General features: G+C 54.9%; 1 protein-coding gene across 6 annotated transcripts; it reads right to left on the reverse strand.

The window, feature by feature from the left end:
* Positions 1 to 1,779: 1,779 nt before the first annotated feature.
* CNFN (cornifelin) lies at positions 1,780 to 13,364 on the reverse strand. 6 transcript variants are annotated; one of them, XM_070398710.1, is made up of 5 exons: positions 12,117 to 13,364; positions 3,107 to 3,212; positions 2,555 to 2,665; positions 2,062 to 2,198; positions 1,780 to 1,974 (listed from the first exon to the last, which is right to left on the reverse strand). In XM_070398710.1, exons 1-5 carry the CDS (start codon positions 12,177 to 12,179, stop codon positions 1,885 to 1,887), a joined length of 507 nt encoding a protein of 168 aa, XP_070254811.1. In that variant the 5' UTR covers positions 12,180 to 13,364; the 3' UTR covers positions 1,780 to 1,884. The 6 variants fall into 6 exon arrangements, with proteins under 6 accessions (XP_070254811.1, XP_070254812.1, XP_070254813.1 ...); XM_070398711.1 differs by lacking the exon at positions 12,117 to 13,364 and adding an exon at positions 3,851 to 3,923 and having other exon boundaries at positions 3,107 to 3,279; XM_070398712.1 differs by lacking the exon at positions 12,117 to 13,364 and adding an exon at positions 3,851 to 3,918.
* Positions 13,365 to 13,441: the final 77 nt, after the last annotated feature.

A 13,441-nucleotide genomic window follows, 5' to 3' on the forward strand; every position in this document is an offset into this window, starting at 1 on the left:
GGGCACCCCAGGCACTGTGCCTGGTGCTTGGCACGACTTGTAGTCTTACCAGCACCTCTGCTGGGAGATAAAGGCTTGTCCCCTCATCTTGTGGGTGCAGAAGCCAGAGTCCCTTGCCTAAGACCTCAGGGCTAATTAACAGGCAAGCCCAGATTCTGACATCAGCCTGAGTTGTCACTGCCCCTCCCCATCACCTCTGAAATCACTTCCCTTTGTTAACTCCACACACTGTCCAAGGTGCTGGGGACACAAATGAACGGTCCCTGCCCTCATGGAGCCGACAACCCAGTGGGGAGCCCCATCATAAACAAGTAAATGATGGGGAATGTTGGGAGATGACCAGGAAAACGGCAACGAAGGAAGGGCAAGGGAGGCTCATGCTTGCTACTTAATGTAAGGTGGGAAGGGAAGGCCTCGCTCATAAGAGAGCAGAAGTGAAGGGACACCTGAGGGGGAAAGAATTCCAAGTTGAGGGAACAGCCAGTGCAAAGGCCCCGAGGTGGAAGTGTGCCTGGCCTTTTAGAGAAACAACAAAGAGATTGTGTGGTTGGAGTGGCGAGAATAAGGAGAAGACAAAGTTACAGAGGGAGCAAGAGGCAGATGGTGCAGGTCCTTGGCCCAGGTGAGCACTGGGCTTTTACTCTGTGTGGGAGGAGACATGAGAGGGTTCTGAGCACAGGAGGGATGTGATCTGACTCCGATGTTCACAGGGCTCCTCTGTGGGGAAGAGACTCAGGGGGGTGGGTAGGGAGCCTGCATTCAGGCTGCAGAGGAGGGTGGCTGGAACAGTGTGGGGGCGCGAGTGAGGAGAAATGAGATTCTGGGTCTATTTTTAAAGAACAGGCAGAATTGGTTTACAGGTTGGATGCTGGGCGAGAAAGTGACTGAGCGCCTGGAAGGTTGGGGCCTGCTAGTTCTCTAACTGTGGGAGAGCGGGTTTGGGAGGGAAGCCGAGTGAAGTGTTGGACGTGTTAAATCTGAGATGCCTATTGGATATTCCAAGTGAAGTTGTCACTCTGGTTGGATCCACAGATCGAGAACAATTACAACAAATAACATTAACATTTGAATAGTTATCTTGTACTCTACATAAAATAATATTAACAACTAGCAACAATAGTTTATTTTCACGCTTGGCCTTCCCATCTGTTCCATCTCTTGCCTCCAGTAGCCACAGGACCTATAGGGATTGCCCCCCGAGGACACGGGCTCGGAAAGGTGTATTAGTTCACTGACGACACAGTACGTGGCAAGAGTCAAGATTGAATCCCGGGTCTGTCCAATTTTGAGACCAGAATGTTTTCTAATCTGTATTTGCTTTTGTGATTGAGTGGATCCAATCGGATGCCTTCCTGCTCCAGAAAGCCCTAAACCTGGCAGTTCTCTGTTAGGAAACAAAGGTCCCCTGACAGTTAGAGTTGTGTGTAGGCTAAGAATCTGTAGGTAGTCAAGGAGCAGGGGCTGTCCTAAAACTTCTCTCTGAACTTGAGTGCCCGGATCCTACCAAGATGGCCGCTGGGTCTGCTTATGTTCACAATCTGGGCAGAGCTTCCGACAGGCAGGGTGAGTGGTTTTGGTTTGTTATTGGGGACACCCTGGCCTAGAGAGGGAAGAGACTGGCCGGTGTCATCCACGGCAGGTATGTGTGTGAAAGATCTGACCCCGAACTCCTTCCACACCTAGGCATCTTCCCCGTGTCTCCACCTTCCTCACCAAACCTCCTTCTCCACCCAGATTCCTTCCCTGGGACAGAAGATGTAGGCGGAGCTGGTTTTCAGGTTTTTATTGTGGGTGTATTTCTGGTGTCAGGATGGGCGGAGGGGCAGGCCCTCCCAGGAGGGGCAGAGGAGGCAGCATTCCAGGGGGAGGAGGGCGGGGGACCCTTTACTCTCGGATCTTCAGCTCCCTCGCCATCTGGCAGAGGCTGCAGGGCAAACAAAAGGTGAGGGCCGCCCAGTCATGCCCGATGGAGCCCTAGAGGGTGGGAGAGAGCGGTTAGGAGCCCTGCCGGGTCCAGGAGACCAGTCCCCACCCCTGGCCCCCTGGCGCCGCCCCTGGCACCTGGATGCGATAGCGCTCCCGCATGCCGGTGCGCAGGGAGTGCAGGCCTCCGGGCAGGTAGGGCGCGCAGCAGCACTCGCCGAAGTCGTCCGAGATGCGGCAGGCGAGGCACAGGGGGGCGAAAGTGCCACACAGACCTGCGGCGGGAGCGGGCGGTCAGGGAGGCCCCCTCCTGCCCCCCACCTCCTGCCGGGTCCCTGGAGCCAAGTTGAAGGTCACAGAGGGAACTGAGTGCCGGGGAGGTGAAGGTCCCGGGGCAGTTGGGGGGGAGGATTAGTGGTTGAGAAATAGGGTATGAGGTGGTGGGGGAGGTGGAAGGTGTGAAGTCAGGACCCCAGGAAGTTTTGGGGTCCGAGGAAGGCGTGAGGGGTAGAGTGGGAATTCAGGGTCCAAGGAGGGGAGAGGGGAGTGGAGGCAGTGGGCGCAGGAGGGGCGTGTTGGAGGGGACGGGGGGGGGGGGGGGGGGGGGGCGGGGGGAGCGGCGGGCACTCACAGAGGGGCATGTCGTTGCAGCAGTCCGTGAGCCCGGTGTGCCAGTCGCTGATCTGGGTCTGGTAGCAGCTGGTGGCACACTGGGGCTGACTGGTCACTGGGTAGGACATGGCTGTGGAGGTGGGGACGGGGGTCAGCGGGCAGCCTCGCAGCGCCTCCTGGGTCCCCGCACCCGCCGCCCCTCCCTCTGCCGGGCAGTCTGGGCGCGGCCAGCAGGCCGCCCACTGAGGGGACACCACTGAGCTCCCTTCCCTCTGCCACATCTGGGCATGACACCCCGGCCTGTCCCCAGGCCGCTGCCTCCTGCACATCTGGTTGAGCTGGGGGTGGGGCTCCTGCACGTCTGGGAAGGGTGCTGCCACATGTGGGCGGGGCTGAGACGTGCTGCCGCCTTCTCCACGTCTGGGCCTGGGGTGCTGGGTTCCTGCATTTCAGGGGCCTTTGGGGTACAAGCAGGCAGGCACCGTCTGTCTTCGAAGCCAGGGCGCCCAGGGGAGGGAAGCAGCCAGGTTCCAGGGACTGGAGGGGTTGCTGGTCCATCCAGTGATCCCACCTTTGCCTTTCACGTTGTCGTGCATCTCAAACTGCATCTTGCTGGCCCTGAGGAGGAGGCCTTGGGGACGGCGGAGGTGGCAGCGGTGACAGCAGCGGAGTCTGTCCTAGGGACACTGGATGCTGAGGGAGGGGAGGGCAAGGGCGGGGCACTGGGTTCTCAGGGGAAGGGTGCTGGGGAGAAATAGGCCACGTCAGCCTGCTGGCTAGAAGAGACTGGGGGTAGGGGTGTATGGGGTGGGGGCGAGAAACTCGCCCATCTCTGTAGAGCTGCCCGACAGACCCCAGAGGACCCTCCTCCTTCCAGAGGTAGAGCTGGAGAGAGAGACCAAGAGACAGACAGGCTGAGTCGGAGATACGGGAGGAAGAGCTCAGCGCCAGGTGCCCACAGAGATGCCACCAGCCACGCACTGACTTCTCCGCAAGCCCCTTTCGCAGGTGGAACACTGAGGCTGAGAACGGCGAAGAGAAATGCCCCACATCCGATGCCAAGGGGGTTAGTAGAGGGGGTGCTAGGCCGTAGGATTTCCAGACTCAACCCAGTGGTACTCAGGTTGAGGAGGGGCACAGGCAGCATTGAGAAAGGATGGAGAGAGAGAGAGAGAGAGAAAGAGAGAGAGAGAGAGAGAGAGAGAGAGATCTGCAAGAAGACAGAGAGATGTGAGTGGAGCGGTGTGAGGGAAGAGCAGAGCAGAGGCCTGACCTCAGAGCAGAGGGCTCGGGGGAGGGGAGGTGGGGTGCCTACCTGCAGGAGGGCGGCGATGCGATGGCGATGAAGGAGACAGGTGTGGGTGACACGGGCACTGAGTTCTCAGGCTCAGGCCCGGAGCTGCTTATATTGGGCGGGCCACAGGCCTGGGCGGGGCTCTGACAGAGGTGCCCAGGGAGCCCAGCCGGTCAGGCTGAACCTCTCCCCCCACCACCGGAACTGCCCCTCCTCCCTCTCCACCCCTCCCCCTCCCCTCACTTGCCCTCCTCCAGGACTTCAGAAGACCTGGAAATTGTGGGGGAGGGTCCAGGGATGAGGAGCTGGAGTGGGGACAGAAAGGGGAGTGGGCCGAGTGCTGGGAAGGGAAGGCAGAGCCAAGGTGCAAGGGGCACAGCTGGGTCAAAGGACAGAGACCAAAAGAGAGGGAGAGACAGAGAGATGGCGAAGGAAGGGGGACACAGAGACAGAAGGGAGGTCCAGGTCAGAGAGAGCGTTTTAGATATATGGAAGGAGATGAGAAGACAGAGAGGGATGGAGAAATAGATGCCTAGACAGAGAGGCACAAAGATCTGGGGAGAAATGAAAGGAGGGGAGACACATTCAGAGAAGAGAGATGGGAAGGTGGAGGGGCAGGTAGGGGGAGGCAGTGGGAACCACTGGACTCGGTGGGAAGGGAGAGGGGAGAGAAGAAAGGCCTGCAGTGCAGAGGGAGTGCAGCGAGGGCTCCCTTTGAGGCTCCTCCCATCATCCTTAGTGAGGTCCCCATTTCCCTGGGAGAGGGGGCATTGTCCCCCCATTCAGGGCCCTGGGGCACGTGGGGGGCGCAGTGTGTTTTGGCTGCGATTCATGTTGGAACCAAAGTAAATAAACACACCTCACCCACCTCCAAATTGGGAAGGGGGAGGCTGGGAACTGAGAAGCCTGGTTCCTGAAGGAGGCGGCTGTGGCCCAGGCCTCCTGGTCCTGACAGAGCAGAGGACCGGGGCCTGGACTCCTGGGTCTGGGGGAGGAGGGGCTGGGGTCCAGGTTCTTGGGTTAGGCCGCTGCCTCCCTCAGTGGGGCAGGGTCCTGGGACTCAGACCTGCGGGTTCCTGGGGGTAAAGCTAGGGGCCCGGATGCCTGAGTCACCAAGGTCTCCCCTCCAACAAGCCTGGCGGGATTGGAGGTGACTCAGTGAGGGAAGCAGCATTAGAGCCGGGTGGGGTTCCCAGGACGGGTGTCACCCCAAAAATGTAGGAGGCACTGGAAAATTGGGGTGTCACCTGCAGAGAAGGTGGTGTCATCACCCCACTGGGCATGGGGTGATGGCAGGTGGAGCACCCTGTTCCCCGGGGATCGCAGCTTTCCCCCAACCCCCTGGTTCAACACAGCAGGTCCCAAGCCTTGGTCCCCGGCCCCACACGGGCGGCTGCTGTCCTTGCCCCAGACTTGTGGGCAGCGCTCAGCATCTTGCCTGCGTGTGCCCATCACTCAGCCGGGAATCTGAATGTCTGTGGAGCTCTCTCTCCTGTTTCAGTGTCCCTGTCCCCCCATCCCTGCATCTTTGTCTCCAGCTCTGAGTCTCTTCTCTTTCTTTTCGAATCTCTGCCTATGTTTCCAGATTTCTCTGGTTCTCTGTGCCCCCACCTCTGAGTCTCTCTCCACCAAACTCCATGTCTCTTGCCCTTCTGCGGTCTTGGCCTCCTACCTCAGCATCGCCCCCTCTCCAGGCCTGCTCCGTGGAGGCAGCCACCAGCCTCCCCCTCCCCCAGCCGTCAGACCATGGGGTGCAGGTGACTCAGGGTCAGTCATCTCTGAGGACCCTGGGGCTTCCAGTATGACAACCGGAGCTGTCCTCCAGCTTCCTCTCCCCACTCTTACACCGCCTGGGGGCAGCAATTAGATACAGCAACTCATGTGGATGAGGAAATAGGGACTGGGGAAGTTGTGAGGTGGCCTGCTTAGGGGGGAGGGGGAGGGTGAGGGGAGGGGCAGGAAGAGGAGAGGCCTGGGGGCTGGAGTGACCAGGCAGCGTCTCTAGCATCTGGTCTCCTCCCCCTCAGATAGGGTTGCCTGATAAAGTGCAGGATGCCCAGTTAAATTTGCATTTCGGAGAAGCAGCAAATATTGTTTTTATTTTTATTTTTTAAAATATATTTTTATTGATTTCAGAGAGGAAGGGAGAGGGAGAGATAGAAACATCAATGATAAGAGAGAATCATTGATCAGCTGCCTCTTGCACCCCCCCTACTGGGGATCGAGCACACAACCTAGGCATGTGCCCTTGATCAGAATCGAACCCGGGACGCTTCAGTCCATAGGCCGACACTCTATCTACTGAGCCAAACCAGCCAGGGCAGCAAATACTGTATAAGCATGTCCCACACAATATTTGCAATATACTTATACTAACAAAAATTTGTTGTTAATCTGAATTCAAATTTAACTGGTCATCCTATATATACTCTGGTTTCTCTTCAGATCGTATAAATCTTTTGCCTTTTACAAATTTAACTGTGCATCCTGTATTTTTATTTGCTAAACATGGAGCCCTACCTTCAAAGACAGAAGATCCAAGTACCTGGCCCCCTCTTTTCCCAGAACCCAGGATTCTGGCCCCCAGCCCTCCCTCCTCAGGCCCCAAGAGTCCAGGTCCCAATCCCCCTCCGCTCCGCCCTAGAATCCATGAATGGGACACCCAGCCCCTTCTCCCCAGAATCTAGGAGTCCAGGCCAGGTCTGGGTCCAGTTGCCCAACAAGGGTTTCATAAGGCGGGTGGTGCCATCCATGGCCTGGTGGAACCAGTCAGGCTGAGCAGGCAAGTGAGGTGGCCAGCCCCCTTTCCATCCTAAGCCTGCTGCTTCCTCGAGGGCCAGCCCAGGAACAGGGAGCTCTGGGTGGGTCCCTGTGTCTAGGTTTTGGTGTGGTGTGTGCCTCTGTGGGTGCTGTGTCTGTGGGGATTGTCTCTGTATGTGTCACTTTGTGTGTGTCCCTGTGTTCTGGGGTGTGAAGGGGTTTTTCCTATTTGTGTGTTTCTGTTGGCTTCTCTGATTCTACTACCTACTGTGCGCCTGAGTTTGGGTGTGGTCTCAGCTGTCAAGGTTCTGTAATTCTGACTGGATTAAGGCTGCCATTATTTATTGAGTGGTAGCCTTGCACAATGGACTAAAAACCTGAGTTTAAATCCTGATGGCCTCTTACTGGTTGTGAAATGTTGAGCAAATAACTAACCTGTCCTGGACCTCCAATTTCCATCTGCAAAATGGGTTGTCACAAGTAGAGTTTTTGAGAGGATTAGCTGAGTTAATTCATGTAAAGTGCCTAGACTTGTGCCTGGCACATAGGAAATACTTTGTGTTCACGGTGATGATGGTGATGATGATGATGATGATGATGATCTGTTCGAGTTGCTGGGGATACAACAGTAAATGAAACCAAGTCTTAGTTCACAGTCCACGTAGGAACTGGCTGGATGTCCATCAGTGACTGGCATGTAACTGCATGATGGGGGTATCTGTGTTGCATGTGGGATAGGCTATTTCTGGATGTGTTGTCTGCAGTGATTCTGTGATTGTGTGCCTATGTTTGTGTTGGTAGGTGATTGCATGTGCTGTGTGTGTGAATCTCTGATTGTGTGGGTGTAAATGCAAGATTACCTCAGGCACGTGTCGTAGGGCACGTGTTCTGTGTGCTCTTGCATTTCTGACTCTGAGGTGCTAGTACTGTGTCTTATCTGGGGCCCTGTGAGGTCGGCACCTTCCAAAGTGAGCCTCAGTTTCTCCCCAGTGGGATGGGGGGTCCAATGGCTTTGGGAGAAACACCGGTGAAAGGGAAGGTGGGAGGAGGTGAGGGAGACCAGGGGGCGGCTGAAGAGTGAAACATGTTGGGGACACGAGAGATGGCGGGCTGGGGCCAGAAGAAGAGATGCAGAGAGCGATGTGGATGTTGTCCATCCACTCCATTAGCACTGGCTGAGCCCCTGGCTGAGCCAGGACTCTGGTGGGCACTGGGTCAAGGTCTGGGGGAAAGTAGAGGGACCCAGAGAGTGAAGACCCACCAGCAAAGTTGTTGCTGCTCCGGGTGCCTCATTTGTCTCTACGAGGGACTTGGCAATAGTTCTGAGTGATGGAGACTCAGCGATGGAGAGGGACAGAGAGGGCCCTGCCCCTCCCGAGTCCTCTCTGAGGTCTGATCTGTCCAGATCAAAGAGGCTGTGGGGGAAAGACTCCTCCCAGGCCCAGGGCACCCCCATGAATCATTTTCTTATCATCTCCTAATAGGATAATGACACAGCTGCTCCCTGTAATCACTATTTTTGACCCCAACCAGGCCAAATGCCCAGAGCAAGAAGGGCTGGACGGCACGGTGTGTGGGAGTCAGGGTAGGAAATACCGGGAGTCCCCGTCTTGGTCTTTCCTCCTCCAGGACCCAGGAGTCTTGTCCTCTCAAGGCCCCGGCAGTGTCCTGGCTCTCAGCTCCTCTCCTCCCCCCCTTGTTTATCTTTTCTTCCCTCTCTGGGTCTGTGTTTATCTGTTTATCACCATCTGTGTTTTGTGTCTCTCCTGTCTCTTTACATCTTGATTCTCTCTCCCTGGGTGTCAATTTCCTCACTTGTAAAATGGGGATTATAATAATAATCCAATCTCTTAGATCTGTTATGAGGAAGATATGAGATAATTGTGTAAAATGCTTAGCACAGAACCTGGGCCACAGTAAACTCCATTCAAGAACTCTATCATTAATTTCAAAATCTTAATCTCTCCATTCCTATCTATGCTTTTCTTTTCCTCTCCACGTGAGTTTCACGTCTCCTCCCACTCTGGGTTCCTTTCGCAGACAGCACCCTGCCCCTGACTTCCCTTTTAGGGACGAGGAAAGGGCATATTGAGGTCAGAGCTTCTCCTAAGCCTCTACATCATCTCTAGTCAAGCCCCACCTCACAACCCAGAACACTTGCCTGGGGACAAGCCTGGCTCCAATCCCATAAGGAGCCACATAAAATACTGAACTTCAAATCTGTCATCCGTGGGTAGGCCAGTGACTCTTGGGACCAAAGAGTCGCCATCCCTAGACCCCAACCTTTCAGGTTCCCAGTTCCCTCCTCCCTCAAAATCCAGGCATTCAGGCTCTCAGCCTTCTCCTCCTCCCAGACCCAGGAGTCCAGGCCCCTAGTTACTCCTCCGCAATCCCCTCCTCCCTCTGGCCCCCAGCCTCCTCTCTCAAGTCTCCATCCTTCCTTAGGACCCAGGGTCATGCCAGTGAACAGTCGAGGTTCATGCAGCCAGAAACCCCACTGACTTCTCTCTTCTGCAGTCAAACACTGCTCTCAACTACCTCCCGGGTTGTTTTGCCAGAGGCGGGTCTGACACGGAGCCCAGCTGTGATAAGCTACTCGTGACATCATTCACTATTATCCAGCCGATAGACACTCGTCTCCTACTAGCCTGGGCCACTCAGAGCGCGTTCCTTAGTGGGCGGGGCCCCGCGCGTCCTGCCAGTCTGCCAATCGCCGGGGCACCGGGGGGAGGGGGAGGGTGGGAGTCCGCGGGAACTGGAGCCGGTGGAGAGGGCAGGCTCTGTGGGTCGGGCCAGCCGGGTACGCCCTGCCAGCACGCCCCGTGTTGGGATTCTGGACTTAGCTCCGGGGGAAGCAGTGGGCGTGGTGAGGCTTGAAGTGGAGTTTAGGTGGGCCCCCGCCCATTTTGCTTTGTTAGAGAAACTGAATCTCAGATATTCTTCCGTCCATTCCATTTCTCCCACCCTAAATCTGATTCTTCTTGTCTGCACCTCTCTGCCCTGCCCACGGGTCCGTTCAGTCCTTCCTACCTTCATTGATTCTCTCACTGATTTCCTCATATAACCCCCACACCACCCATTCACACTTTCACCCACCCATTACTTAAATATTTCCGGAGGCTTCCAGGGTGCCAGTCTTCATGCTGGGCAGTGGTGGTGACCAAGATGAGTCAGGCCCGGGTCAGATGGCAGAACAGACGCACACAGTGATGTGCAGGTATGTGCAGAGGTAAGGGTCTTTTGGGGTTTGGTGAGTCAGGAAAGGGTTTCCAGAGGGGCCATTGCAGCTGGATCTTGGAGGAGCAGGAGTTGCCAAGCAAGGGTGCAGGACAGCCTGAGGGGAGGGCATCTCAGCATGAGCAAAGACAGGGAGGCATGCAAGAGTATTACTGCCTGGCCCAGCCGGTAGCTCATTGGTTCAGCGTGGACCTATGAACCAGGAGGTCATGGTTGGATTCTGGGTCAGGGTACATGCTCGGGTTGCAGGCTCAAACCCCAGTAGATGGTGTGCAGGAGGCAGTTGATCAATGATTCTCTCTCATCAGTGATGTTTCTCTCTCCCTCTCCCTTCCTCTCTGAAATCAATAATATACAATATATATAGCATTACTGTCTTTAGGTGCCCAGGCAGAAGGCCAGTCAGACTGAAGAGGATGAAGAGGTGGACAGAGGCCATGCTGAGGAGCTTGGACTTTGTTTGGGGGGCCAGGAGCAGGTATTAGGATGCCATGGAGGGTTCCAGGGGTGGGCAAACTTTTTGACTCGAGGGCCACAATGGGTTCTTAAACTGGACCGGAGGGCCGGAACAAAAGCATGGATGGAGTGTTTGTGTGAACGAATATAAATTCAAAGTAAACACCATTACATAAAAGGGTACGGTCTTTTTTTTTTTTTAGTTTTATTCATTTCAAACGGGCTGGATCCGGCCCGCGGGCCGTAGTTTGCCCACGGCTGGTTTAGAGCATGGGAGGACTGAGTCAGAGCTAGAGCCAGAACTGGAGGAATAAGACTGGAAGCCAGTAGCCCAGAAGGTGGGTTGTGGAGGGACTCAGGTGGGAGAGGAGGGAGCCTGGATTAGGCCAGAGGCTGAAGGGAAAAGGCAGGAGGCAGAAAGAATAGATGAGGCTTGATGGGCTATGGGGTGGAAGGTTGTCCAGGACAAGAACAGTCCTCTGGCCTGGTGGGCTGGGGGAGGATGGAGCCGTCCCTGAGACAGGGACAGGGAAGAAGAGCAGGTTGGTGGTGATGACTGGGCAGAGATGAGCAAGGGGTCCAATGAGCTGGACAAGAGGATCTGTGGCTCAGGCCAATGGGTCTGGACCTGCAGGGAGAGTTCTGGGCTATGGCTCCCTCCCCCATCACAGGACCTGAATCAGAAATCACTTGGATGAATGAGGGTCTCTGTGATGTGAGGGTCCTCCTCTCCCCATCTCTTCAGGAAACTGCTTTCTTGTGTTTCTGCATCTTTCCTCCCTCCCTCCCTTCCCTGGCAGCATAAAAACATATTCCATCACCTCTAAACACACACACACACACACACACACACACCATGAATTAGCTTTCATCCCTTTTATAGCTAAAGACTTGTACCCACCAGCTCAATATCTTACCTTCTACTCCATCCTCACCCCTCCACATCTGGCTGCCCACCTCCCATGGCCCTGCAGCAGCTCTGTACAAGGTCATCAAGGACCCACCACTCATTGCTGAGGCCTGAGGGTAACGTTTGGGTTCTCATCTGACATAGATCACTCCCACCCCTAACATTCCCCTTGCTCTATATCCTCTTCTTTCCTGGTCAGTTTCTTCCCTCTCCAGCTACTTAGAGCCCCCCAGGCTGCCCTTTACTGAGGGCCATGGTCCTCAGGGCTCTGTCTGTCTGTTCCAGCCTCTGCTCATCCCACTAGAAAGGTTCCAGTCCCTCAGCTTCAGTCAGAAGTGAGCAGCTAGCCTACTCTCCTTCTGCCTCCTGCATGTCCCCCTGGATAGTCTCATTAAGACTTTTTAAAAAAGACATTCCCCACTTTTATTCCTTATCTTCTCTTTTAAAAAAACATTTTAATTATTTATTTTTATTGATTTCAGAGAGGAAGGGAGAGGAAGAGATAGAAACATCAATGATGAGAGAGAATCATTGATTGGCTGCTTCCTGCATGCTCCCACCCTCACTGGGCATGGAGCCCAAAACCTGGGCCTGTGCCCTGACTGGGAATTGAACCATGACCTCCTGGTTCATGGGTCGATGCTCAATCACTGAGCTACTGGCTTGGCTCATTAAGGCCTTTTTGATCTTTCTGTGTGCAAAATAGCCCTCCAGTCCCTCCAACCCCCTCACACACACTTGAGCCTCCTCCCAGTAGAGACAGCCTAACTGTCCACCTACTGCTCTGGCCAGACCTGAGTTTCATTGTAGTCCCCTTATTCTCCTGTCACCTCTGTTCTACACTTAAGTCCTGTTCATCCAACCCAAGTTACGGCTGGCTCTGGTATCTGCTCCACCCCTACTCCCACGCCCTACCCTCCTTACCCTCTGCCCCTTCTCAGGTCTTGTCTTCCCTGGCTCCATCCTCCTTTGCCTCCAGGGCTCCATTCTTGCCCTTTTCAGTGCCACAAGCTGATCCCGTCCTCCACTGCCCTCCGGTTATAGTCCAAATTGCATGTCAGGTCCTTCAGGATTGCTCCTGTTGACCATGCCATGTCCCTCAGGCCACTCCCCACTTTGCACCAGACCTTCTGTCTGGCAGAGGCCTTGATCACTGTCCACTGGCTCTGACAACCTTGCATGTTTCATCTGCTTAGCAAACTTGTACTGCCCTAGCTGGTTTGGCTCAGAGAATAGAGCGTTGGCCTGAGGTCTGAAGGGTCCCAGGTTTGATTCCAGTAAGGGCACATGCCTGGTTGTGGGCTCGATCCCCAGAAGGGGGCGTGCAGGAGGCAGCTGATCAATGATTCTCTCTCATCATTGATATTTCTTTTTTTTTTTTTAACTATATTTTTATTGATTTTTTACAGAGAGGAAGGGAGAGGGATAGAGAGTCAGCAACATCGATGAGAGAGAAACATCGATCAGCTGCCTCCTGCACACCTCCTACTGGGGATGTGCTCACAACCAAGGTACATGCCCTTGACCGGAATCAAACCTGGGACCTTTCAGTCCGCAGGCCGATGCTCTATCCACTGAGCCAAACCGGTTTTGGCTCATCATTGATATTTCTATCTCTCTCCCTTCCTCTCTGAAATCAATAAAAATGTATTAAAAACAAACAAACTTGTGTTCATCCTTTAAGGCCAATCATGGATCACCTCCTCTGTGAAGCCCTCCCTGACTACTACAGGTGGAGTCCTTGATGGGGGCTGTGACAGCCTGTGTTTGCATCCATCCATCCTCCATCCTCCCTGAGTCCCTTGAGTGTAGGCTGTGGATTGAAACCATCTCTGCTCCAACCCAGAGCCTTCAAAAGGGTGAGGTCACAGAGTCTTGGCTGAGGGACTGAGTGACTGTCACAGCTGGGCAGAGCTGGGGCCTCCAGAATTTTGGGTGACCATTTTGTGTCTGGTGTCTTGTTAGCTTTGTTCCACTTCTCTCTGGGGTGTGGGTTTCCTTCTCCAGGTGGGCGCTGGGGTTGGGTTGAGAAAGGGAAGTAGCTAAGAACCCAGAGTCCTCTGGCACTCTACCTGGATCAAATCTGTGGGGCGGTGGATCTCTCTGCACCCGAGAATCCAGGCCCACAGGCCCTCCTTCTTCAGAATCCAGAAGTTGGTCCCTCAGCCTTCAACTCTCCAGTCCTAGGTTTCTCATTCCCAGCAGCTGAGTCCGATGCTGCCCCCTGATGGACAACCCCGCCCCCATTT

This window comes from Myotis yumanensis, unplaced genomic scaffold, assembly GCF_028538775.1.
Source record: "Myotis yumanensis isolate MYYU_CA2020_CCGP unplaced genomic scaffold, mMyoYum1.0.hap1 SCAF_18, whole genome shotgun sequence".
Classification (NCBI taxonomy): domain Eukaryota; kingdom Metazoa; phylum Chordata; class Mammalia; order Chiroptera; family Vespertilionidae; genus Myotis; species Myotis yumanensis.

Excerpts from the sequence above, each read along its gene's own strand:
- CNFN (XM_070398710.1), bottom strand. The coding sequence starts at position 12,179 with ATGGAGCCCTGGAGGCAAAGGAGGATGGAGCCAGGGAAGACAAGACCT. Across the intron at positions 2,199-2,554 it reads CTGCAACGACATGCCCCTCT|GTCTGTGTGGCACTTTCGCC; the intron begins GTGAGTGCCCGC and ends CTCCCGCCGCAG. Across the intron at positions 1,975-2,061 it reads GGGAGCGCTATCGCATCCAG|GGCTCCATCGGGCATGACTG; the intron begins GTGCCAGGGGCG and ends CCCACCCTCTAG.